Source organism: Brachycentrus maculatus, unplaced genomic scaffold (genome assembly GCF_059751285.1).
Source record: "Brachycentrus maculatus isolate JH-2025_06_01 unplaced genomic scaffold, ASM5975128v1 h1tg000757l, whole genome shotgun sequence".
Lineage (NCBI taxonomy): Eukaryota > Metazoa > Arthropoda > Insecta > Trichoptera > Brachycentridae > Brachycentrus > Brachycentrus maculatus.
In genome coordinates, this window is record NW_028281487.1 from 82,938 (window position 1) to 110,542 (window position 27,605).

Genomic DNA, 27,605 nt, shown 5'->3' on the forward strand with positions numbered 1-27,605 from the left:
CATTAGTTATGGCACTCAGAATTGTGTGTCCATACTTTAAAAACTTGTATGTTGCACAAACCGTTCAGAATTTTACGAGAGTCTTGAAGATAATTTTTGCCTCAAGTTACTCTAAAAACGTCAATTTAATAAACTCACGTTTTCCAATACACACATTTTCCACAAAAAAATGACGCCAGATAAAAAGTAATAGGTTTGGAAATACAAGTGCCTATGAAAGTTTAGTAACGTGGAAAATGTAATAATGATTCTACGTGTCTTTAACAGATGTCGCTAATTGTATATTTTAATCTTTATTTTTTTTAATGATTTTGCGTTTAATTTGCAGAACTCCATTTTGATTTCTGAATTAAATTTTAAATCAAACACAGATTTTTTTAATCTACTAAGTTGTATTTTATTAAAACACTTAAAAATTAACATGACAGTTGTTTCGCCTAGTTATAAATTTTCAAACGAATGTGAAGATTAAATGGACTTACGGTCCTTATGAAGTGATACTTTATTATTCTGCAAAGATATTTTATTTTAAAAATCTAAATAATATTTACAAAAAAGAAACATATGTGTTTAACTAATAACCAGGTTTTTTCTACGATCAATATAAAGGACAGAAATTGAAATTAAGTAATAAAGATCAATTCGCCTTATTTTTTAAGTGAGTTTTTATTTTATTCTAAAAACCTTTAATTGAATATAATATACATGGATTCATATACATGTAACACTCTCCTTATCATTCATCGTTCACTTTGTGTAATAGTACTTAAAAACACTACTTCATTACTACCGGTTTCGAAATAACCATTCCATCATCTGGTCAAGTGTAGACGAAACCGATAGTTATGAAGTAATGTTTTTAGCTGGTATTTTACGAAGTGAACGATTTATGATTAGGAGAGTGTTATATTACCATACCACAAAGTTAACAATGGTTTAAATATACAAAACACCATATCCATGTGTTTGATTGGTAAGATAAGACGATTGAAAAAGTTTTCAAACAAATGAAAAATGGTGGGTGGGGAAATGAGGGAAAATATTGATTGAATGAAAAATATAAGATACATGCAAAATCGCGTACTGGAAAAAAGCGTAAGATCATAAAGATAAATGCGCACAAGAAAATGTTTACGCGGAGAAATGCGCTCACAAACAATTGTGGTCAAAAAAATCCGCATTAGAAAAAAAACGCACATTAAGATTTCTTCTCATATTTTGATCGAACAGGTATGTCAAATACTCGAAATTCAGGTCAGACGGGAGTCGAAATAACCGGCGAGTATGTATAAGGAGATGAGGAGATGAATATGGAAAAGGCGAAGAAAGTTTTCAAAGACAGAGTTGTGTGGCGTTCTATTGTCTACCTACCCCTATGGTGAAGCGGCTTGATGGTTAGTTAGTTAGTTAGTTACGTTTAGCCCATTTTAAACTTTTTTACTGTACGCATTACTTCGTGTGGGAATTTTTCCGTGGAGCCAATTTTCCTTTTACACATATGGTAAATGACCTAATGCTTTTTGCTTTGCAATTTTTTCGAGCAGGTAACTTATACTAGTACGTAAGAACTTCTGTGGTGATGAAAATATTAAGTACCTTTTACCGTACTATCTGTGATCTCATGTACATTGAAAGTCTTGTGTGAATATTTGCATTAGTCGAGGAATTAAACCAAGTCTGTCTTGATTTACAATTTATGACATAGAAGAAATGTGGTTTGAGCAGATTACAATATTAGTTCTACTGCCATATCTTTATTTGACTTGGTGATTTTTCCGAATTCATTTCACAGGATATTCAAATACGAATCGTACAATTTTAGTACTCACACTGTTAAATTTATACGAACAAGAAAAGTTAAATTTCAAATATTATTACGTGTTTTTTATTTGAGTGATTTTGAAACTTTTTTATTTATTAAATATTACATCTTACACGCGTTAAAAATCGTTGTTTTATATTATGTGTGTCCCGTGATTTGAGTTTCAAAAATTATCTATGCGCCTTATTGTTCTACTGCGAGGGGGAATCTAAAACGTATTATGGATAAAAATGATAAAACATCCCCTAAGGTCGATTGCGAGTACAATGCTGTTTCTGAACCCCCAAAAGGTTTGTACTTAATATTGTTTACTAGTAATTTTACATCATTTTTATATTTGGTTAAGAAATTAAGAATTTTATAAATTTCTTAATGCGATTTATTAAATATTTATGTACCAATTTTTTATATTTATATACGAATACGATTTATTTTATATTTTCAGAGCTGGGATTCGGGGTCCGCCACGTTCAGTCTCTTCTGATGTTCGTCTGTCTGACAGTCGCATATGGAATGAGGGTTATAATGAGTGTTGCCATAGTCGCTATGACAGATCAAAAATCTTCAAAAGATGATGTACCCGTAAGTAAAACGTTTCATCGATTATTTATTGATTTAACTATGTAAGTTAAGTTATGTAGGTTTCTTAATGCGACTATTTTCGAGAACCTCTGTAGTTCTCAAAACTAGTCGGATTCATATTGAATAAATAAAAACGTGATCTTTAACATTGTTTTACAATTAACGATCAAATAAATACTTACGATATTAAAAAAAAAACAAAGATACTTGTTTGCCTTATACCACTTGTTTGTTTCAATTGAGTTTTATTTCATTACACCCCACTAGATGTTTTAACAATCACCTGTCGATGCGAAAAAAAATCAACATGTCATTCCATAAAGTTGATACCGAATCAATAATAAATATAAATATTTATTTATATTTTTGCAATGCCTCATACACCATCGGGTGTGGATGAGGGTAAAAAGTTTTTTTAAGTCCCATTAGTCGTATTTTGAATATAAAATTTATCATTTATTGCTTGTCGAGGTTATTTTAACAGTAAAAGCTTCATAGAAGCCTTTCTATTTTATGAGCCATACGGTTGTACGAACAAAATGGAACTATAAAATTTTGAATTAAAATTTATATATGTAATTCATTTTATGTTTATGATATCAGCATGATAAAGCATTTTAAAAGTTTTTTATTATCATTTTAAAAAAAATCTCGTACATATTGTCTCAAATCAGCGAAATGATAGCCTTGATTTGGTTTCGACAATGCAGTGTCTGACCAAAAGAACGTTTCACAATTCTTTATACTCTGAAGACACTGTAAACAATGTAAAAAGACTTGTCCTAACGGATACACGCCATTGTTGATTATATCAAAGAGTAATCCATTATCTCTTTTTTGATATTGATTCAAGTCTGACCTATCTCAGGGTTTTTTCTGCAGGGTCGAAAATTGAACCTAGGGCAAAAACGAGTGCATTCAATTCGATGTTTTCATGGTCATTCCAGGAACTTTTATTTTGAATATTGTAAGAGTATCCAAACAACATAAAGCGTAATGATAATGATCGCGGATGTATGGTGCTCCCATATTATAGTATCAATAATTCACCGTATCAGAAAAAATATTATGCAATTTAAGTATTGGTTATTAAAGATGTTAGATAACAAAACTGTTATGTTAATTTTGTAATAAAATTTCATGATATATTACAATAATTTTTATACTGCTATGCAAATTGAGAGTTTTAATTCTTCTATTTTTACTTCACGCCCAATAATTTGACGGTTTTTCTAACACAGTATGAAACAAAAACATATTTCAATGATTAAAGAAAACATTTCGTTTTTTACCACTTGAGTTTTATTATAGACTACATGTTTCAGAGGTTAAACTTCCATCATTCAGGTCTGTATAATAACTATAATAGTTAAAAGTGGTAAAAAACGAAGTGTTTTCTTTAATCATTGTAACATGTCTTACCACAAAGTTAATGAATGCCAAAACAATAAATAAAAACATATTTTATTAAATTTTCTGTTTTACAATTTACTTCCCTTGTTTTTTTTACTTGTATTTTTTTTACTGCCATTCTTTTTCTTCTTTCTTATGAGGATCTGTCAGTTCCATCATCTTTCTCTTATGACGTGGACTGCTAGCTATCACGGCACCGCTTTGAAGGTCTTCCAGATGGTCTTCTTCCTTCTAGGTTCACTTGAAGGGCAATTCGACCCAGTCTATTTTTTTTGTATATTTATTACATAGGCATTACAGAATCATCTTGTCCTCCCATCTGACTCTATCCTTCGTACTGGATTTTTTCTGGATTTCCGTGTTTTTTATTATTTTTATACGTGTTTCCAATTATGCAGCTAAATGTTCCCATTTCTGACGTTATTAAAAGATATTTGGTTCTCGCTGTGTCTGCTTTGATCTTTATACCATATGTATCAATGGGTCTAAAACTCGTGTCGTGTATATTATTTAAAAAAAATATTTTTACCATCTATATTCTATAAATATATTCATATTCACTCTCCTTTTTATCCATTGTTTACTTTGTGTAATACCACTTTTTTAAACACTTATTTGTGACTACCGGTTTCAGAAAATTATTCCATCGTCAGGTCATTAAAATAAAATTATTACTATTTGACATTTGCGTTTCATATTCTGACATCTCAACATAGATGGAGAAGAATATGTATGTCTGGGCATTTACAGGGCTTTCGACCTATGGTACGCTGGTTTAAACGATCGCTTTATGTACGTTTATTCTTCCTAAGATTGACAACCACCTTATTCGAATTTTGAAAGTTATATTTATGCTACATTTGACACAATCTTGTGCATGCTACTTCTTTGTCACCATCTATTGTTAAATATAGTAAGTTTGGTCGTAAGATCAGACTTCCATATTCGTTTTTAATATAACTATAACTTAATAAATACCACTTTTCTTAAAATCTATTGTGACTCGTGTTTCGATGATTTTAGCATCATTTTCATCGAGTGTTTGAAAATGATACAAAATGTATGGAAACACGTGTCTTTATAGATTTTAGGAAATAGTGGTATTTACCAAATGAAAATTTAATTTAAAATGGTTAGATATTACTACAAAGTGACTGCCGAATCAATTAATACAATTCTACATTATTCTTTCAAACCCTTATAAGCACCCAATGGTGCAAAGGGCGCTGCATCATATAAACGCAGCGTTATATTGATCGTTAACACATGAAGAAAAGGTGATCAGCCCTCCGCTTCAGGTACCAGTCCAGGGTAATATTGAATAAATATTAGAGTGAAAAAAATAATTATTTGATCCCCCCCCTGGGAATCGAACCCGGGACCTCCTGAACGGTAGCCGAGCCTGCTGACCATTACTCTACGGATTCGGACTTTATCTATGTTAAAAAATAACACGTTTAAAATACAACGAAAAACAAGCATTCATGAAAATTCTCGTTTAATTTATATCAAGTTTTGTGTATTTTTCCACAGGTATTTCCTTGGCCAAAGCATATTCAAGACATTATTCTGAGTTCATTCTTCTGGGGCTATCTTTGTATGCAAGTTCCTGGAGGGCACATTGCCCACAAATATGGAGCTAAAGTCCTATTGACTTTTGCCATGACTGCAAATGGCATCATTTCGATTTTGACTCCATGGGCAGCTAAATTTGTGAGTTTTCTGTATTTAACAATTATTTTTTGTTATTGTCTAACATAAATATTATTTACTTTTTCGATGTTACGTCAAGTTTAACTCCGTAAAACGCATTTATAACGGTTGTTGCTAGTTGATACGTCACATTGAAAGCACATAAGTTGGTAAGTGCTTTTTGTCTTTAAAAACAATCTTTGTTAAAAATCTATCAATAAAATATATTATTATATTAAAACCAATATTTTTAGCTCTTCCCCTTTATTTTTATTTGACCAGCGACCGGGTTTCGTCGTTACCGACATCATCAGACTGGTGTCGGTAACGACGAAACCCGGTCGCTGGTCAAATAAAAATAAAGTGGAAAAGCTAAAAATATTGGTTTTAATCTAATAAAATATTAAAAATGCAATTCCATCACGAAGTGTCAGTGGATAATATAAATCTATCAATAAAACATAAATTCCTTTATTTTTTGACATCTCATTAAAGATGAATAAGAATGTGGAAGTCTGGTCATTTACGGGGCTGACAACCGTCATAGACTGGTTTAAGTGATCACTTTACACACGTGTAACATTCTTCAATTCTACCCATTATTAACAACCACACTTCTCAAATTCTCGGAAGTTCTATATATATATATATGAACCAATTTAGAAACCATGTTCTTGAATGACTAGAACTTCACTAGAGACATCTATTGGTGAGATGAAAAGAAGCTTTTTGATTGGCAGAAATTCTTTTATTAGTATGTGAGGTCCGAATCCTGGATTATAATCGCACACATGAGAAACGCCAAAAAATATCATTTTCATTTTTATTTTTTAAGCTTATGATTTGACCAGATAATTTATTTTTCATCAATTGACAGTACATTATTATATAATATTGTACATAATTGTTTATGCATGCAACGATATTTGTAATAAATGTTTTTTTTTCATTTATACTTTTATACAAACACTCCATAAATGATTTCCAACGTCTATAATTCACAACATTTTGAGTGTGTCCAAATACTTGTTCACAAAATCATGTGTGTGATTATAATCCAGGATTCGGATCTCACATACTAATATAAGAGTTTCTGCTTAGTAAAAAGCTTCTTTACATCTCACCAATAGATGTCTCTAGTGAAGTTCTAGTGATTCATGAACAAGGTTTCTAAATTGGTTCATATATATAGAACTTCCAAGAATTTGAGTAGTGTGGTTGTCAATAATGGGTAGAATTGGTGAATGTTACACGTGTGTAAAGTGATCACTTAAACCAGCCTATGACGGTCGTAAGCCCCGTAAATGCCCAGACTTCCATATTCTTTTTCATCTTTGATGAGACGTCAAAAAAAATATAATAATAATAATATGAGATATATCAAGATTAATCTATTTGAGATGGTATAATTAAGATTTGGGTTTTTATAGGGCTAACAACCTATCATTGTCTGGTTTATACAAAGCGTAACTTCATCTTTGTATCCATAATTTGACAACCGCGTTACACAAACTGTATTGTAAAAATATCTGTAAAAATATAAAATAAAAAACGTATTAATTTTCAGCAGTCGTTTGACATTGTCCATGAAAAAAATCTATTTATTAATCGATTTGGCAGTCACTTTGTGTTAATATCTATCCATCTTTCATTTAAGTTTTACTTGGTAAATACCACTTTTTTGCCAAAATCTATTGTGAGACGTGTTTTGGTGCATTTCGTATCATTTTTAATACGGTGTTTGAAAATGTCGCGGAATGCATCGAAACACGTGTCATATTCGATTTTAAGAAAAAATGGTATTATTGTAACGAAGTAAAGCTTAAAGTTCGCCTCCGTAGTGTAATGGTCAGCACGCTCGGCTACCGTTCTGGAGGTCCCGGGTTCGATTCCCAGGGGGGGTAAAATAAATATAAGTGATTTTTTTCACTGTACTATTTATTCGATATTACCCTGGACTGGTACCTGAAGCGGAGGGCTGATCACCTTTCCTTCATGGTTAACGATTAAGATAACACTGCGTTTGTATTACGCAGTGCCCTATGCACCATTGGGGTGCGGATAAGGGTTTAAAAAAAAAAGCTTAAATTCAGAAATGAAATAATTCAGTTTGTTTAATTAATTTGTCCACCTCCATAGTGTATCCATTTTATGAAAAAAGTGGTATTTACTAAGTTAAAGTTTACAATGAAATTTAAATTAGTTTTCGATAAGTTTCTATTTTGTGTATTATCGACATACGATAAGCGTTGACTATATAAAACTGTTTTTCACGGTCATTTGTAATATAGAGTCCCGGAAGACAATGTCTTCCGTATTCTGTAATTATTGAACTTTATAGGCATTTCTCACTAATGTGCCTATCGTGAATCCGCATGGGTTTACCGTGCTAAATCAATTTTTCTGAGGCAGCCCAGTAATAATTACATCAACATTTTTTCATTTAAGACACCAGTCTTTAAAAACCTAGTTCACATATAACTTGTTATTGCCGTATTATAGAAACAGTTTTCTGCTGTCAGACTTACGCCCATAAGAATGACATTTCTATTATTCTCAATATTATTAATATTTAAAGCATTTACTTTGTGGTTAGTCATTTTTACTTATTTTTTTTTACAAATTTTTTAATAATATTAGTATATAACCACTCAGTTTTTTTAATTGTATTAAGCTTGGTGTCAAAGTTAGATTTGGAACGGGACATTCACTAAGCGATGTATGATTGAGTGAAAAGCGGAATGTTTGTGGGAAATTGGATGATTAGAAATATTATTAATGACCGTGTCTGTACAAGTTGGCTTGCGAAAAATATTAAAGTCTATAGTGTTATTTTGTACTGATAAAGTTAAGTCTTAATCTAACGGTGAGTGGTTATATACTGATGTTATTAACATTTTTGTAAAAAAATAAATAAGTAAAGATGACATTTCTGTTTAATTTCGTTTGACATATAAATACGATATTTTATGGTTAAATTTGTTGGTTATGCCGCAGCGTGATGCAATTAAATTGAATCGCTTCATCGATTTTTGCAAAGAAATGACATTGAACAAAAATACTCGTAACACATAAATCTGTCATTGCAAAAAATCTTCTTTTCTTTCACGTTCATTGCAATTCCTCTTACGTACCCTTTGATTATTATTACTCTTGACATAACCATTTTAAAGTATTTGATCAAGCTGATTTTTCTTTGGTATTATTCTGCTTATATTTCTAACTACATTCGTCTCATTAATTTGTGTTGCCAGATTAGCTTTTTTAGCTCATAAATATATGTTAAAACATTAATCTGTAAAAAATCTCATTTCTCATGAAAAAAATTAAAGCACAATGAAATATCTTATATTTTATTCTCGAATAATATCACATTTCGTAGTATAATAGTGATAAAATCCGTTCTATGTGCTGTATATTACTTATTTAAATTAAAACACGATTTACAGTTTATTTTTTTAATTACAGCTATTTCGCCTTGTGATGGGATTGTCAAACTGTGTAGAAAAAAAGTTGACCTTTCATCGATTCCATTTAAACAGTGAAATAAAAATAAGATAAGAAATATTGAGAGCTAAAAAAACTCAATAAGTGTTTTAAATTTAATGTAGACTCCCTTCTTAAAGATAAAACATTGTGCGTGCAAAAGAGTCATGCAGTTATTTAGATTTTTTCACACAATTATATTATTATTATACTTTACATAGTTAGTTAAAAAATGTTTTACAATGAAAACACTGAATAATTTATTGCCTACTGATGTTTTTTTATTCTTGAATTAGTTCACATTGGGAGCTGAGCTTTGTAAAATCAATTGAATATTTTTTTACTCAATGTTAAGATAATATTTTGTAGTTTTGTATATTGAAAGTATTGTTTATTTGTGGTATGGCAATATGACACTCTTCTTATCATTCATCGTTCACTTTTTGTATTACTGCTTGCAATTAATTAAAATATAATTAATAAATTAAGTGGTATAACACACTGTGAATGATGAATGAACTCATTTTAGAAATCTTCTGTATATTTTAAAAATAATAAATAATAATAAACCCTTATCCGCACCCCAATGGTGCAAAGGGCACTGTGCCATATAAACGCAGTATTATCTAGATCGTTTACACATGAAGGAAAGGTGATCAGCCCTCCGCTTCAAGTACCAGTCCAGGGTAATATTGAATAAATATTACAGTGAAAAAATCACTCATATTTATTCTTACCCCCCCTGGGAATCGAACCCGGGTCCTCCAGAACGGTAGCCGAGCGTGCTGACCATTACACTACGGAGGCGGACAAATTTAGTGTATATTTTAGTGATTTAAAAATATTTAACTCCTTGTTAAATAATTAAAAAGCTAGCATTTTGTTTTGATAGATAGGGCCTTGGGATAGTTCTACTTATTTTACGAGTATGTGCATATGATTGTTTTATCCCCTTAACTAACAGTTACGGGAAAAAAAGAATTTAAAGTTCATAAGTTTTTCTGTCAAATAAAATATTTATTTTACGCTTGGTACTTGAAAGATCATTTAGTTTACCTCGCTTATACACAATAATCTTTTTAGCCTCTCTTGTTTAGCGTTGGAAATATGTAATAACCTAAATTTTATTATAACTAAGGAAACATGGAAAAAAAGTATTATTGGAAATATAATACAAGGTTATTAAAATTAAAGTTAAATCCTCAAAAGTAACATTTATATTATAATGTTACATTTATAACGACTTAAAAAAATACACTATAATTGTGTTCTGGTGTAGAAAACAGTTTTATATGTACAAAAAATTAATATCCGTGTCTAAAATGTTAATTATTTTCATAACAAAAGATTTTAAAATTAATTGGATAAGGAACTGCACATTTTCAGGGAAACGTAAAATTGCATTTAGAATTGATTTTTGTATCGTTATAATTCAAGCGTTTAATTGTATAAAAAACTTTCCTAATAAATGTATATCATATATCGCTCACTCCTTTCAACAACGTCATATATAAAAAAAAAACTTGAGTACTTAGGAGATCGTTTTTAAAGTTTAAAAATATTATAAAATGTATAAAAATAAATATTAAGCCATTTATAGAACTTTTTACTGTGCAATAGATCTTTTTAGGTAAAACCTGAATGTTTTTTTCTCCATTTGAAAAATAATTAGTAAATTTAAAAAAGATAATTAAATGATACGTTTTCTTCAAAATGCAAAAACAACACTTTCTGCCCTGTAGCGGGTAAATATTAAGCTGAAAATATGCCTCTTTTGTTGGGATATAGTACATTTTCTGGGCATTTCGAAAACATGTACAACTGAAAATTGACGATTTCTGATATATGATATTGTTGAAAGGAGTGAGCGATTTGTTATCACCTTTCCGTACGGTTGAATCATATAAACAATTTCCTTTCGTATGAAAATTTATTACAAGTTTTACAATTTTGTTCTTTGAGACTTTAAGGAGGGATAATCCTAGCCCCCAACTTAATTTTCTTGAAACCCTGGTAAATTTAATATAATTGATTTTTTTTGCTTAAAAATCCGTTTTCAATTTCAAAAAAATGTGTTTACTTGGAAATAAATATATGATTATGAAAAAAAAGAGTCATCGAAAGGTAAGTTAAAAAAAATATCCAATACATATTTTTTTAAAAATGTGGTCGGAGACAGGGGTGGCTCCTCACATAGTGGATTGTGTTTCTGAGTACCCACTTAAGGCTAGATTGAGCTTAAATTTTACGTATATCTTTATTTTACACGTTGTTGCAAACAAGACAAAGCGCAAACAAATCAAATAACAACTTCTTTAAAATAAGTTATTACTTAATACTAGAGGTTGTTGTTGTTGTTTTTTTCAAATAATATATTATAAAACACTTGTTTAAGACCAATTTTGAGTTTATTTGTCCAAACACGACCAGTTTCGAAAACACAGTTCTCGAAACTAGCGAGTTTACACAAATAAACTCAAAAGTGGTCTTATAATTTTTCATTGTTGTACTGCAGGCGGGATGGAAGGCGGTATGTGCGTGTAGGGCAATGCAGGGTTTGGCTCAGGGGTCGTTACTACCCTGTCTGCACACTCTCCAGGGTAAATGGGCTCCAGAGAACGAGAGAGGGAGAATCAGCACGTATATTTACGGAGGTAAACTACATCGTACTCTTAACATGTGAAGATTAAATAATAATTCATAAGGGAATAAGGCTATGACTTACTAACCGACTAACTAATCATCACGCTGCTTTACCGCGGGGTTAGGCAGAGAATATCGGACGGCACACCACTCTGTCTTTGCAAACATTTTCGCCTCTTCCACATTCATGCACTCTTCATCCATATCCACCGATTATTCTTACTTTTGACCTGACCACTATAAAATATTTGACATTCTTCTTTCTTCGGTCTTCCTCTACTCTTATTTTCAACTGTATTCGCCTCATATACTTACCTTACCGTTCTTTCCTCACTCATTTTTTCCACATGTTGAAACCATCTCGACACACCTTTCTTAATTTTAACGATATTGTTTTTCACAGCCTTGCATTCTTTCGTTCATTGTTTTTTCCGCACATTCGTCTGAGAGATCACAATTCGACTACATTCAGTATACCTTTATCCTTCTTTTCCCAACTCTATTTTTCACATTCCTATATAAGGGTTGGTACTAAAACTTCATTGTGTACTGCCAGTTTTAAGCACGTTAAGGCACTTTTAGTCTTACTTTGGCCAGTCCAAGTTAATACGAAATAAATATGAAAAACCATTTAAATTGATTTTGATCCCTCTATGTATCAAATCTTGGACATCTATAATGGAAGCCACACGCATTAACTACAACACTACGACGACATGTGATATATACTAATTTAGTAACATTTGTACTCCATATCAACTAATCGATAATAAAAAAAGTTTTGATCGTCTTAGCCTTTTTTAGACATTTTTTCATCCAGGTTAGTAATTGCAATATAATAAAAAATCTAATATGGTAATAATTCTCGTTTCTTGAATCTTTTCCGCAGATACTTTGTGGCACATTTTATAAACTTTATAAAATGAAATAACTTTGTTATAACCACTTTTTTATTAATATAATTTAAACTACCGGTTTCAACAAGAACCTTTTCATCATCAGGGTTTATATTAATTCAAAAACATATTTTTTTTTATACTCTCACCAAAAAACTTCCACACACTCCGTAAAAATCCTACATTTAGGATTTTTACGGAGTGTGTGGAAGTTTTTTGGTGAGAGTATTATAATGTTTTAAATGTTTTTGAATTAATATATGTAAAACCTGATGATGACAAGGTTCTTGTTGAAACCGGTAGGTTAAATAGTATTAATAAAAAAAGTGATTATAACAAAGTTATTTCATTTTATAAAGTTAATAATTCTTGGTCTAGTTGGCGATATGCTTCCAAAGAATATTTTTTTTGTTTTTGTTTTCCAGGTTCCAACTTCGGTACGATTTTGGCCATGACAATATCTGGATTCCTGGCAGCCAGTTCCATGGGATGGCCAATAATTTTCTATGGCGCCGGAGCACTGAGTCTCATAACTGGAGGCATTTGGTTCATATTCGGAGCTGAAAGCCCTCAAGCTCACAAAAGTATCAGTGTCGAAGAAAGGGATTATATACAAGTATCGCTTGGACAACAAGGAAAAGCAAAGGTACATAAATAATTTAATTGATCCTATTTATACGGAGTGTAAATTGTAAATAGTAAAAAAATTACCAATTGAGTTAACATTTTTGTTTTAGTTTTATTTTTATTATTTTTATTTATTTCTTTAATTAGCTTATATTACACTAATGTAAACTATTATTTACAGTAAAATTACATGATATATATATAAATATATATATATATATATATATATATATATATATATATATATATATATATATATATATATATATATATATATATATATATATATATATATATATATATATATATATATATATATATATATATATATATATATATATATATATATATATATATATATATATATATATTTATATATATATATTTTTATTATTTTTATTTATTTCTTTAATTAGCTTATATTACACTAATGTAAACTATTATTTACAGTAAAATTACATGATATATATATAAATATATATATATATATATATATATATATATATATATATATATATATATATATATATATATATATATATATATATATATATATATATATATATATATATATATATATATATATATATATATTATATAAATATATAAATTATTTTTTTTACATCTCTTTACAGTAAACAAAACATTTATTTTAAAATTCTTTCAGACTCTTTTCATTCATCATACATTCAGGCATTTCATTATACATTTTCAAACCCTTGTACATTTAACAATTTTGTGACTCGGTTTTTTTCAACAATGGCAGTCTTATTTTATCCTTATTTCTAGTAATATGTTCATGAAAAATTTTGTTTTACACTATTTTATCCTAAAAATATTTAGGTAATTTATTGTTTAAAAATGTATTTATAAAGATCAGCATATTTAATTTTAGTCTCTTTTTTTTTAAAGATAACCAGTTGAGTTCTCTCTCATTTTTTCTGTATTATTATATCTATTTTTCTTGAGCACCATTCTCATCGCTTTATTTTGTATAATTATGCTAACGACTAGTTAGTGGCTACAGAGGCTTCCATCTACTGGTTTGAAAATAAACTCTCATCAAACATTCAAGTCACTAAAAATATATTTTTAGTGATTTGAAAACAATGTACATCCATAAATTTTAATTATAAAACGGAAAATGACAATGTTAGTGCTTCAAATATAAATTATATCTCATCAAACATCTCAACAAACGTGAAGAGGATTATTGGAGTCATTTAAAAGTGTTGTTTATTCAAACCCGTAGATGGAAGCATTTGAAGCTACCGTTGAAAATATAATACTCAAGTGGTAAAAAAAAAGTTTTATTTATAATTTAATTATGTCATACCATAAAGTGAATGCTGAAACAATGAATATATATAAAGTGTAATAAAGGGTTAATTTAACTTTGATTTGATTACAGCCTTTGAGGGTTCCATGGTTCCAGATTCTGACGCATATGCCCGTGTGGGCCATGGCCATCGCTCACGTGGGGAGAAGTTGGATCCAACTTACTCTATTCACAGAAATACCATCCTATCTTAACAAAGTCATGGGAGTCGATATGAAATCGGTGAGTTAATAATGAATAATAATTTTGGACAATTTTATATAGCTCTATTTTCTTAAAATACTATCCGAAGGGCGCTTATACAAATATAGATTTTTCTTCTTCTGGGCGTGTCAATCTCTTGAGTATAATTGTCCTTGTCTTGGGCATCTCTAAATAGCGCCTCGACGGTCGTGATCCCCGTCCAATCTCGTATATTCTAGAGCTAGGAGATCTATCTTCTGCCCACAATTCGTCGACCCTTTTTTTGCTTTTTACGATTTGCATAAGCACATGTCCCAGATAGGACACCTTCCGGACCTTGAAATCAGTTACCAACTGTTTCACTGTTCTTACGATTTGAAAATGATACATGTTTATAATGATATAAAAATAATAATGATGGATAAAAAAAAATCATGAAAAACGTCATCAATCGGCTGAGATTGAAGGGGGAGAATGAAGCAGCTGTATTATTGCGCCTTCTTCTTGGTCTTTTTGGCTGGACCATGGCCAAGATGTTGGGCAGGACGCTTTTCTGAGCGATGGTAACGCCGGAGAGCAGCTTGTTGAGCTTCCGTCACAATGGATAGTCAACTGCAGATGGTGATGCTGGTCTTTTTGTTATATCTGGTGGCATTGTCGGGCATCTCCAACACTTTGGCAGCCAGGTAATCTATGGCGGCGATGAAGAGGTTATTACCAGTTTCTAGGTAATTCTACCTTGCCGTTGTAAGATCACACTGGTTTAGAAATTTAATGACCCTTAACTAATCACCGACTTTGAGCATTGAACTCAGCCCTGGTAGATGATGGTTATTTTTACGTACGATCAAGTAATAAATGTACCTTATTTTATATTATTTTTATAATTTTCAAATTACACGAATACCGGTTAAAAATGATTTTTGTGCAGTTTATGATGTCACGGTGGGTGATTGATATTTATTAGGCGAATCTGATACAGCGAGTTTGGTTCTCACGAGCGCCATAATATATATTTTTCATGTTAAATTATAAACGAAACACTTGTGTTTTACCACTTATGTGGTAGGTACTCAATGGTTAAAAAATAAGGATTTTATTTATAATTTAATCATGTATTACCACAAAGTGCATGCCGAAAAAAATAAATATCATGGTTTAAGTGTATTTCGTTTCAGTAAGATAACTTCGTTTATATTTATTATTAATAATGTGAAAATTTATTTGAAGACTTTTCCCAGGAGTTTTAAAAAAAATATTAAGATCACTGTGTACTTAATATTAACAAAGGGGTTTGGACTGCATCATAGAATGTGTTTTTCATTATTTAATAAATAATCTACAAAAATCAAGAACAGATGTTTATAATAAGCTACATTCCAAAATAACAAACGTGTTTTTTAATCATTACTGAAAAATGCTACAATTTTTATTTATCAATTGAGACAATTTTTACTTTATAAAATAAAAGTAGAACATTGTGTTTAACCAATTTCATTTTTCCCTACGGATGACAAGGTTCTTGTCAAAACCGGTTAGAGAAAAGTACCAAAAATAAAAGTGATGAAAAATAAATTTCTAGTTTTATTTTATAAAGTTTTATAAAAGCCACAAAGTATCATAGTTTAATAATACAACTAATACCTTGATACGAAAATTAGTTAATTAAAAAAGATGTAATAAAAACGTGGAAAGAAACGGGAAAGCCACCACGTTCCAGTAAATAGGTACTTTATAATAGCTTTACAATACATAGATACATTTTTAAAACATATTTTGATCAGCCTCTAGCGTAATTTTTCTTCTTCTACTAACCCTTATACGCACCCAATGGTGCATAGGGCACTGAATCATATCGACGCAGTGTTATCTTGATCGCTAATTGCACGAAGGCAACGTGATCAGCCTTGCGCTTCAGGTACTATTCCAGGGTAATATTAATGAGAGTGAGAACGATCTAAACTTATTTTGACCCCCCTGAGGAATCGAACCTGGGACCTCCAGATCGGTAGCTAGATGTACATATATCTAAAGACACCTCCCACTAGAGAGTTGTAAAGAAATTTAGAGTTCAAAAGTTCTTATCTAACTTTGATTGTAAATTGATCTATGGGACAATGCAAACATGTTTATGTAGGTTAAAGTTACATAATAGAACGTAATAATATAAAATAATGGTGCAAAAATGTACAGCGCAGGTGACATTGACCTAAAGTAATATACCTACAGTAAGTTCTCACAACGTTACTTGATGCAGCCGTGCGTGATTACTGATAAACAATGATAGATCATCTGCGATCTATATTTATCATTTGAATTGCATTATGATAATACAAAAAAAGCAAATTATCATGTACGATATGTAAATATAATAACTTAAATCTAATGCAATTTTTTTTCAATACACGAACCTACGTACAATTTTTTTTTTTAAATGTTTTGATTTGTTGACCCTTTTTCACATATCGCTCACTCCTTTCAACAACGTCATATAGCAAAAAACTTGATTATTCAGGAGATCGTTTTTAAAGTTTAAGAATAAAATAAAATGTATTAAAAATAATTATGAATCCACATATTGAGCTTTTTACTGTGCAACAGATCTTTTTAGGTAAAACCTGAAGGTTATTTCTCCATTAGAAAAATGTTTAAAAAAATAATCAAAAATACCTTTTCTTCAAAATGCAAAAGCAACACTATCTGCCCTGTAGCTGATAAATATTAAGTTAAAAATGTGCCGCTTTTGCTGGGATATAATACATTTTCTGGGCATTCAGAAAATGTATTATATCCCAGCATACACAACTGAAAATTGATGATTTTTGATATATGGCGTTGTTGAAAAGAGTGAGCGATATGATCACAATATTTTGAGTGTGTTCAAATACCAAATATAAACACAAATCTGAATTATTTCCGCTTAGGAGTTATTTTTAACAGGTCAAAAGTGAAAAAAATAACTGCTAATATTTGTGTATACTGTCCAAGTATTTGGACAGTAATGTATCCAAATAGTTATTCACAAAGTATATGTGTCCAAATATGTACTTTGTAACTAGTATATTGACACACATAAAATATAAATAAAATCAATACTGGTCAAATTATAAGCTCCACCAAAAATTTAAAATCATGTTTTCAGGCGAATCTCAAGTATGTGAATTAAATCCAAGATTTGGACCTTGCACACAAACAGAAAAAGCCTCTGCCTAATAAAAGCTTTCCCTAATCCAACAAAGATTGTAGAATTGGTGAATATTACACTTGTGTAAAGTGATCACTTAAACCAGCCTATGACGGTCGTCAGCCCCGTAAATGCCCAGACTTCCATATTATTCTTTATCTTTGATGCGATGTCAAAAAAATAATATTAAATAAATATACCTAGAACTGAATTGAGTGGTGTGGTTGTCAATCATGGGTAGCATTGGTGAATGTTATACGTGTGTAAAGTGATCACTTAACCAAGCATGACGGTAGTAATAATAATAATAAATAATAAAACCCTTATCCGCACCGCAATGGTGCATAGGACACTGTGTCATATAAACGCAGTGTTATCTTGATCGTTTACACATGAAGGAAAGGTGATCAGGCGAAAGGGAAGGTGAAAGTTGAAAGGCCCTCCGCTTCAGGTACCAGTCCATGGTAATATTGAATAAATATTACAGTGAAATAATCACTTATATTTTATTTTACCCCCCTTGGGAATCGAACCCGGGACCTCCAGAACGGTAGCCGACGGTATGACGGTAGTAGGCCCTATAAATGCTCAGACTTTCATGTTCTTCTTTATCTATGTTGAGATGTCAAAAATATATGATCACTTTACACACTGTGTAACATTCACCATTCCACTCTCGATATAAATTTACTTTACGATTTTTCGTGTTTTTGTCATAAAAGAATGAATAATGAATGAAAAATATTCGAATTTGAATACAAAATATAGATATTTCATGGCCTCAATTATCGCGGGAGGATATGAATTCGTGAACGATTCTCACTATAAGTTAATATTACGTAATAATTGGATAATTATATATCATAGGCGAACAAATGTTCATTTCGAAAACACGCTTTTTCTCAAAGATTTAAGACAAAAACAAGGAAGTACGAAATCGAGCAAAATGTTTGCATACAAAAAAAATTAACATTTTATCGAAAATATGAAAATTACTCGAATGCTAATAATTAGTTTCAAATCTTCAGAGCCGGACTTTATATTTTTAACGGTAAACATTCTAAAAATAAAAAAAATGTAAAATTTTCTTATTTTTAATCAGAAACATATAAGTTGAATAAAAAATATCCTCATTTGGTAAATATGGTAACGAAGTTAAAAAATATTTTCTCATATTCTTTTTTAATGATTGGGCGTTTAATTTGCGGATTTTTTTTTTATTTATGCAATAAATATTAAACATTTCATTTACACAATTTAAATAACAAAAAAAAAAACAAAACAAAAGTTAAACATAACGACAAAAACATGAGACACGACTGTTATTTACACCGACAATTTTTTTTTCAACCATTACCAATATTTTAGTTTTTTTTACCTCTCATACTACCAATTCTCTTACTACGTACACATTGGTTGTAATTTTAATAAATTTTAAATTTGGCTGACTGTGGCGTCCTCATTTGAGAATTTGTGAGGTACACATATAATGAAGTGTGAATAATACAGTGTGTGATGGAATAAATGATATAAAAATATTAAATGTGTGGGTTGTGGTCCCGTGGTTAGTGTCGCTAGCTCTTTAGTCAGTTTCTCAGTTCGAACCCACTCTACCACAATTGGATACGTATTTCTAAAAATGACCCGCTTAAGCCCGCAGAAATAGTATGAAATATATTTATTTTTGTAAATAATAAAAACACAAATATTTTTCGCTTTAATTTTTTTTTTTACTTTTTTTTTGTTTTAATCGTCCACCCCTGTATTATCGGTGGTTTAAATATATTACAATACATGATAACTATCTTGTCTCGGGAAGCAAACGCGAAGAAGCGACTTGTACTATTTTATAACGACTCATATATTGTTAAATGAGATACTGAGCCTTGAGATTAAAAAGGAAACGTGAGAGAATTCCACTGGCCAATAGCAATATTTATTACATGTGACTGTAATAAAATAATGGTCTGAAATAGTGCAACCTTGCGGTGGATCTACACTTAGTGACGTCATGCGGTGCAATCATCCGATGAATGCAAATTTTCTTTGTTGGCTTATTTTTTTAGTGATAGTAATAATATTTTAGTGAATATATAATTTTAGTAATAGTAGACATGTGAGATATTGTCAGGTTTCCTAAAACCAAAGATTGGAGAAAAATAAATGAAATCAAACAACCTAAATTTGCTTAATTGTTTAAATTACATTTACAAAATAATTTTACATGTTTTTATTGTTTGTTTATGATATTTTTTTAATAAAAACTTACAAAAATAAACGTCCAAATCGATTCATTGAACATTATTTATCTTGATGTTACTCAATACACTAAATTTATAGTAGGTACATATGTTTTCTAGGGATGGAAATATTAGTGAAGATATAGAAAGTAGAGTGAATGCTGGGAACAATGTGAATGGTGCCCTGAAATCAGTTTTAGCAAATAAAAACCTATCAGCGAAAGCTAAACTAGCAGTACACAACGGAGTCCTGGTTCCAACCATTGTGTATGGAATTGAAGCACGGAGTTGCCAAAAGAAGGATGAAAGCAAACTGAATGCAGTCCAAACGCGATCCCTTAGACGAATGTGCGTTAAAACGATATATAATAGATGTTCGAATGGAGACATACGAAAAGGATGCATGGTGATGGATATAAGCATTATCGATTCAATAAAGAAAGGTGTATTGAGATAGTTTGGATATGTGGAACAAATGAGTGAGGAAAGAAAGGTAAAACTAACCATCACTGTTAGTCAGTTTTTAATTTGTTAAATATTTAGGTCCGCGCATGGAATAAACAGAGAGAAAGGCGACATATTTCTTAAGGTTTTTGTAATAATATTATATTACCTGCAGTCGATTCAATGACAGTACTCAGCTGCTGAAAGGTTGATCGTATGCAAATAGCCCAATTAAAAATTAATTACTGTCATTGAATGTAAATAACAAATAAAGAATTTCAATCTAAAATGCTCATTGAATCGTTTTTATCAAAAGTTTCATTCATAAACCGAATTGTTTATCACGTTGAAATAACATCCTACTTTTTAAAGAGACCGCTAACAATGCGGAAGAGCTTCACTTGATCCGGTTTCGCTTTCAATTTATGTGCTAGTATACAAGTGTTATCGTTTCTCATTTATATGGACTTTATAATAAAGGTTAACACTCTAGAACAGGCCTGGCCAATCCAAATTGCACCCCGGCCCGCATCCATGACCTAAATTTTTCCAAGGGCCGCATAAAAAAATTAAGATGAATTTCATACTAACTGATTTTTTAATGTTTTAATTAATTTGAATGCAGGGGTAATCAGAAAGTATAATCAGGGTAATTATGAAAAAAAACACATTACTACAACAAGATGTAAGAAGAAAATACAAATTGAACCAACAAGAAATGTATCTGTATAGTAATAAACTCTTTTTTCAATTTTAATAATAATTAAAATTATTAATTTGGACGCATTAACCAAACAATTTAACTAATTTTATTTTAACCCCAGATAACTAACCTATATTTGTAGATTCATAGTAACTTAACATTCGTCAGACGGGCTGCGTAATTAAAAACGTGAAAATCATCAAAACTATTTATTTAAAATAGTAACTGGTTACATGACACTTAAGTTTGGTTTATTAGGAATGTATGTAAGAGACTTTAACAAAAATCACTATTCCGTAAACAAAGCCTGGCGGGTGCGAGATGCAGGGAAGTAAGTGCACTTGACTTTTTCGGAGAAGGGCGTCGTCGCGTGGACGAATGTTTAGTTATCTAGGGTTAAATAAACCAATTTATCAATGGCCAATCACTGCGAGATTTAACTTTCTTTTCGCCAGAATATATGCATTTCCTGTAATTAAAGAAACTTGAATGATTTAAAAAATATGATTTAAAATATATTTTTAATGACCCGATATATTTTTTTAAATTCGTCATACATGACCGCGGGCCGCGGTTTGGCCACCCTTGCTCTGGAATCAATTCCTTTGAGAATTCAGATTTCTTTATCTGATTTGCCTTTAGGGTGTATTACTGCAAGCAAAGTATAATATCTATAATATCTTTGACCGTGTAGATATCCCTGATGAATAAATAATATTTATCGATAGAACGTATGAGTTTTTTCAATCTTCTTATGTGTTTATTCCACATTATATAACTATTGAATATTATTGTTTTGTATTTTTATTTAATCATTGGAATTTTTTGTCTGGATCAAGGAACGGTGTACAATTATACACATTATCTTGATTACACTTAGTGTTACAATATTAGTTTAATTTTAGGAAAATCCAGCTAATATTTTGTTGTTTGAATTCAGACGACCAACAAATTGGTAAAATCGGTAAAATCCAGGACTTTTTTAGTGCATTGATATTTCTGTCAATCTACTAGAATGGGCACATTCTAACGATAAAGTCTAGATATATCGTGTTGTAATGGTACACAATAGAGCAGGATACAACATTGACATTTGGCGTTACAATATTCGTGTAATTGTTGGTAAATCCAGCCAAATTTTTTATTAACAACGTTTTAAGTGTGTCCAAATCAAGTATATTCACAAATCTGGATTATCTTTAGGGTAGGAGTTGTTTTTCATATTTTTTTGACGTCTTAACATAAAAAATGTCCATACTTCCATCTTCTTTTTCATCTACAATATGTTGAGATATCAAAAAAAATTGTGTGAATCCAGACGAACAAACCTATCAGTAAAATCCACATTATTTTTAGAGCGTTGATATTCACGTCAACCTATGTACTAAAACGGACACATTTACTAGATATATCATGTTTTGATGATATATAATAGAGCACAATATTGTTCAAACATAGGGTAGCAATATTCGTGTTGTATACATTTTTAACACTGTTACATTACATTTATATCAATGTTTATCTACCATCTTTCCAAAATAGTGTAAATATTTAAAACTTATGTACCTACTGCGAATTACGATAACTCGGTATTGCAAATTCAAAGGAGTATATCTGTCTCAAACCAAATTTTACAGGAGAGCAAAAACAAACTTGTGAAATTAAACATTCTGTTCGAGTGGCATATGTACATATCTTAATAAAACTAAATAAGGATTGCAACTACAGCTATATCCTTTTACCAGATTATGGAATACACTTTTTTAAACATTTTGTGGAACAAACATAGAAAATGAAAAATTTGACAGATATACCCTTTGCCATTACACTACCGAACTTTAAAACGCTTTGTAAAAATAACATTGAACGATGAATTAATTATAGTTTTTTTTACAGAATGGATTACTGTCTGCTCTCCCATTCCTTGGGATGTGGATATTCAGCTTTGTTTTCAGCTACATATCAGACTATTTGATAAACAGGAAGTACTTCTCACTTACGTTTGGACGAAAACTATCCAATACTATTGGTAAATTGAATAAATATTTTTTTATAAGTATTAATTAAACCGATAAATAAATCATTTTATTTTTCAATAATGACATATCTTAACTTGTTAAAAAGCTGAAATCTACATCCATTAATGCTATCTTATGATGTACAATAAGTAACAAGGTATATTGGACAACAATATATGCATTAATTAATTTGTTACTTGTTAATGCAATCTGATTAATTACTTTGTTAATGCAATCTAATTTTGCATTAACAAAGTACCCAATTAACAACATGCAAGGGACTCACAAACTTGGTTAAATTACTTAAAATATGTAATATCAAATATGTATTGTACTTATAGGTAATTTTCTAAAAAAAAATTAAAAAGACTTGTTAATGGAATTATAAATAAATAGGAACGAATAATGAAGATTTTTTCAGAATATTTAAATACGATTTTAACTATCAACAATTTGTACAAACTGTGTAATATCATGCTAAAGGCTAAATTATGGTAAAATAAGTATTTTTTAGTAACTAGTTTTTTTATGAATTATACAATCTTGGATGACATTTACATGTGTCGTATCTATCCACATTCATTATCTTATTATACATATCTCTTTTAAAATTCATTTTTTATTTTATGATTTTACTATAATGGGACTAACTTACATAGCTTTACAGCGAAATACTCAAAGTTTCTTTGACGAATTACGAGATTTCAATGAAATATGAATGAGTAAAAAAATAAGTTTTTTCTAAAACGGTATCAGAAATATCAGAATTATAAGGATTGCAATTAAACATTATTTTTTACGTTTTTTCTTTGATAGTGACAAAATGTATGAATTAGTTATATTATAGGTACATACTTAAATATATTATTTTGAGAAATAAAAAGACTTTGTTTTTTGATAAACTCACATTATTATTAAAGCCAACTAGTTTCGGCAACAAATAGTTGGTTTTATGACTTATGAGTCATAAAATAAACCCTAAAGAGGGCAACAAGTTGTTGCCGAAACTAGTTGGTTTTTAATAAAATTGTGAGTGGATCAAGAAACAAAGTCTTTTTATTTCTCAAAATAATATATCACTATGATACACAAAATTAATGCTTTCAATATTGAAAAAATAAAATATTTAAATATTTTTAATTTTATTTAAAGGTATATGGGGCGCATCTATCGGTCTAATTCTGCTTTCCTTCGTACCTGCCAACAATATGCCTTTAGCAGTGTTTCTGCTTATTGTTACAGTTAGCATAAAGGCAACTATCTACGTAGGATTTCACGTGAGTACTCTTGTGGTATCAAATTGTCTTAAAATAAATAATATCCTAAAATAAATCAAATAAAAAAATATGATTTTAATCATTAAAAACCAAGTACCTCACTGATTCCATTGAACACTTTTGAGCAATTGCGCTTTAAAGGTAATTAATCAATAATTTTGTATTTTAAGTATTAAATTTTATTCATTGTCCGTTTAGGGACCTACTTGATTCACCAAACAAGCTTGATTGTAATCATTATTAGTCTAATATTTTAAATATTCACATTTAGTTATTTTATTTTTCAACACATTTTTATTACTCTGTTATGCTAGATGCTATGCTAGTCACATTGTTTTCATATGAAAAAAGGTACTAGGTTTCAAATAAATAAATTCAAGATGGCGTCCAAGATGGAGTCCAGAAAATCTGAATTTACACTAATAATAATTGGTATTTCGTTTTATATTTTGTTTTCTGTGTAATACATAAATAGCGTCTGGGCTTCCCGTTCACAAAATAAATGGTGTTGAATGGATTTCAATTATTATTGCACCAACGCGTCAGAACCAAGATTTAATCGTACACATTGCATTTTGTAAAGATGCTGGATTTTTTATTGGGTCAATGACAGTAATGCACAATAATTAAAGATTAGATTGTGTTTGATGATTTCGAATCAGAAGCAGAACACGGCCATAGTAGGTCCATTGTGTATGTATATAAAACTAAATGATTAAGCATTTTAATGAATGTTTAATATTCTTAATTGCAGTGTTCTCACATTTATAACTACATATTTTGTGTAATTAATTGTAAGTCGCTTAAGTTGTGTCATCAATTGTTTGTTATAATAATTTGGTACAAAAATTATAGTGATTTGAAACCCACTTAATTGGCGTTGAAAAAGACAGGCAAGTTATATTTTTGTTTGAAAAAAGCATTGTTCTTTTAAAGTAATGTGAAGTCACTCACAGTAGGTAAGAGAATATTAAAAAATAAGGATTAGACATCTTATATTATCAATAAGGTAGTATTAAATAAAATAAAAATTATAAGCCTGTAATTAAATCTGCTTCCCTAGTATAATGCTCAGCACACTCAGCTACCGTTCTGGAGGTCCCGGGTTCGATTCCCAGGGGGAGTTAAATATATATAAGTGATTTTTTCACTCTAATATTTATTCAATATTACCCTGGACTAGACTGGACTGAAGCGGAGGGCTGATTACCTTTCCTTCGTATGTTAACGATCAAGATAACACTGTGTTTATATAATGCAGTACCCTATGCACCATTGGGGTGCGGATAAGGGTTTGAATTGAAAAATTTGAATTGAACGAAATATAAGGATAGAAAAACACTTTATGCAAAAACTATAATCGCCAAATTGCATTATGTGTAAAGGTTTAAAAATGTATGATAGAATGCCTGAATGTATGAAGAATGAGAGGAGTTTGAAGGAATTTAAGAATAAATGTTTTGTTTATTGTTTTATAAAATATATACAAATATGTATTGTTTCAATTGAAAAATATCTTGTGATTGTTATTTTCCAATATGTACATTTATATCAATCCAATTTTTTATAAGTATTTATTGCCTGAATTCAAGAGTACATTTTACAGGTGAATCATATTGACATATCTCCAAACTTTGCTGGTACTTTGATGGGAATTGGAAACTGTTTTTCTAATTCTGTTGGAACAATGGCTCCCATAACAGCTGGGTTGATTCTCAAAGATGACGTAAGAATTTATAATTTTGATTGATATGATAATACTTATGTAATAAACTTGTATAAATATTACACATGTATTTGGAATAATTTGATTGTGCGTCCTATAATCCCATTTGCGATATGTATGTATATAATATGTACCCATATCGTGTCGCACAGGAGAAAGTGACCAATTAACAAAACGTAAAATGTTCAGGAGGGCCATTTAATCGTTTTTACACTTTTGTCATCAATGCAGATAGTAATTTTTAACAAGTCAATATATTATACTTTCAAGTTTTTTTCAGGGCAATATTAAGCTAGTAAGATATCAAATAGTCAATAATCACGTTTTTGTAAAAAATGCACTTGGTCACTTTCTCCTGTATGACTACGATAAATATGTTATCCTTTTTAAATTTTTAGAAAGACCCGGCTCAGTGGAGAAAGGTGTTCTTCATAGCAGCCGCTATTGCATTTTCAACAAACTTATTTTATATCATATTTGGATCTTCGAAGAAAGCAGAATGGAATGAACCAGAATTTTTCTCTAAGAAACCTGGTGAGTCCATTGTTTTGATTGAGGAATTCCTCTCTGTAAAAAAATACCTCACTAGGAAAACTATTTTTTCATCAAGTACTATGACATTTTCAACTATTTTATTTGTTTACTGTCGTTCAGTCATAAAACATTGCTATACAACCGCCCCTTTACACTAAAACATAATACGAACAGTTATTTTAGTAAAATTACTACTTTCTTTCGCTCAGCAGTGAAATATCTACATTTGCTAGGTCTTGTATTTTTCAGAATCGAAATTTGGCATATTTTGTAATCAAAAAGGTTTTAATATTCTATGATGTTTTCGATATTCGTCAATTCCATTGAAAAAAAACTCAATCATGTGTCAATAATAATACACCGGATAGATTATATCATTCCTGATATATTTTCTGTGAATAAAATGACCTTTGTTCGTTTTCGATTTATTTCGATTTGTATATTATGACAATAAATATTTAAATATAAATAAATATTACACTATAAAAATTTTATTTTCAGAAGAGATGGTACCTATGAATCACCAAGAAGAGGAAAACGAAGATAAAACAAAGGAACAGCAACTAGTCCTTTGATAATTCGATTTAGAAATAAATAATGAAAATATTTACATTTCGTATTATTTTACCTGATCTTAAATGCTATCATTTATAATTTTACTTAAAAAATTGCAAATATAGATGAATTGCATATTTTACGAATCATTCGCATAGTAATTTCAATGAGGAATGTTAGTTTCTTTCAGGAGATAGGTTATAAGTATTATTTTTTAACATCTCATCAAAGATGAAGAAGA

The 27,605-nt window shown here is 30.1% G+C and overlaps 1 protein-coding gene across 1 annotated transcript; it reads left to right on the forward strand.

Moving 5' to 3' along the window:
• Positions 1-1,825: 1,825 nt before the first annotated feature.
• On the forward strand, positions 1,826-27,384 carry LOC148300277 (putative inorganic phosphate cotransporter). The gene is made up of 11 exons (XM_088275007.1): positions 1,826-2,112; positions 2,268-2,404; positions 5,351-5,530; positions 11,511-11,649; positions 12,960-13,180; positions 14,573-14,722; positions 23,151-23,283; positions 24,425-24,549; positions 26,156-26,275; positions 26,674-26,809; positions 27,311-27,384. Exons 1-11 carry the CDS (start codon positions 2,043-2,045, stop codon positions 27,382-27,384), a joined length of 1,485 nt encoding a protein of 494 aa, XP_088131133.1. The 5' UTR covers positions 1,826-2,042.
• Positions 27,385-27,605: the final 221 nt, after the last annotated feature.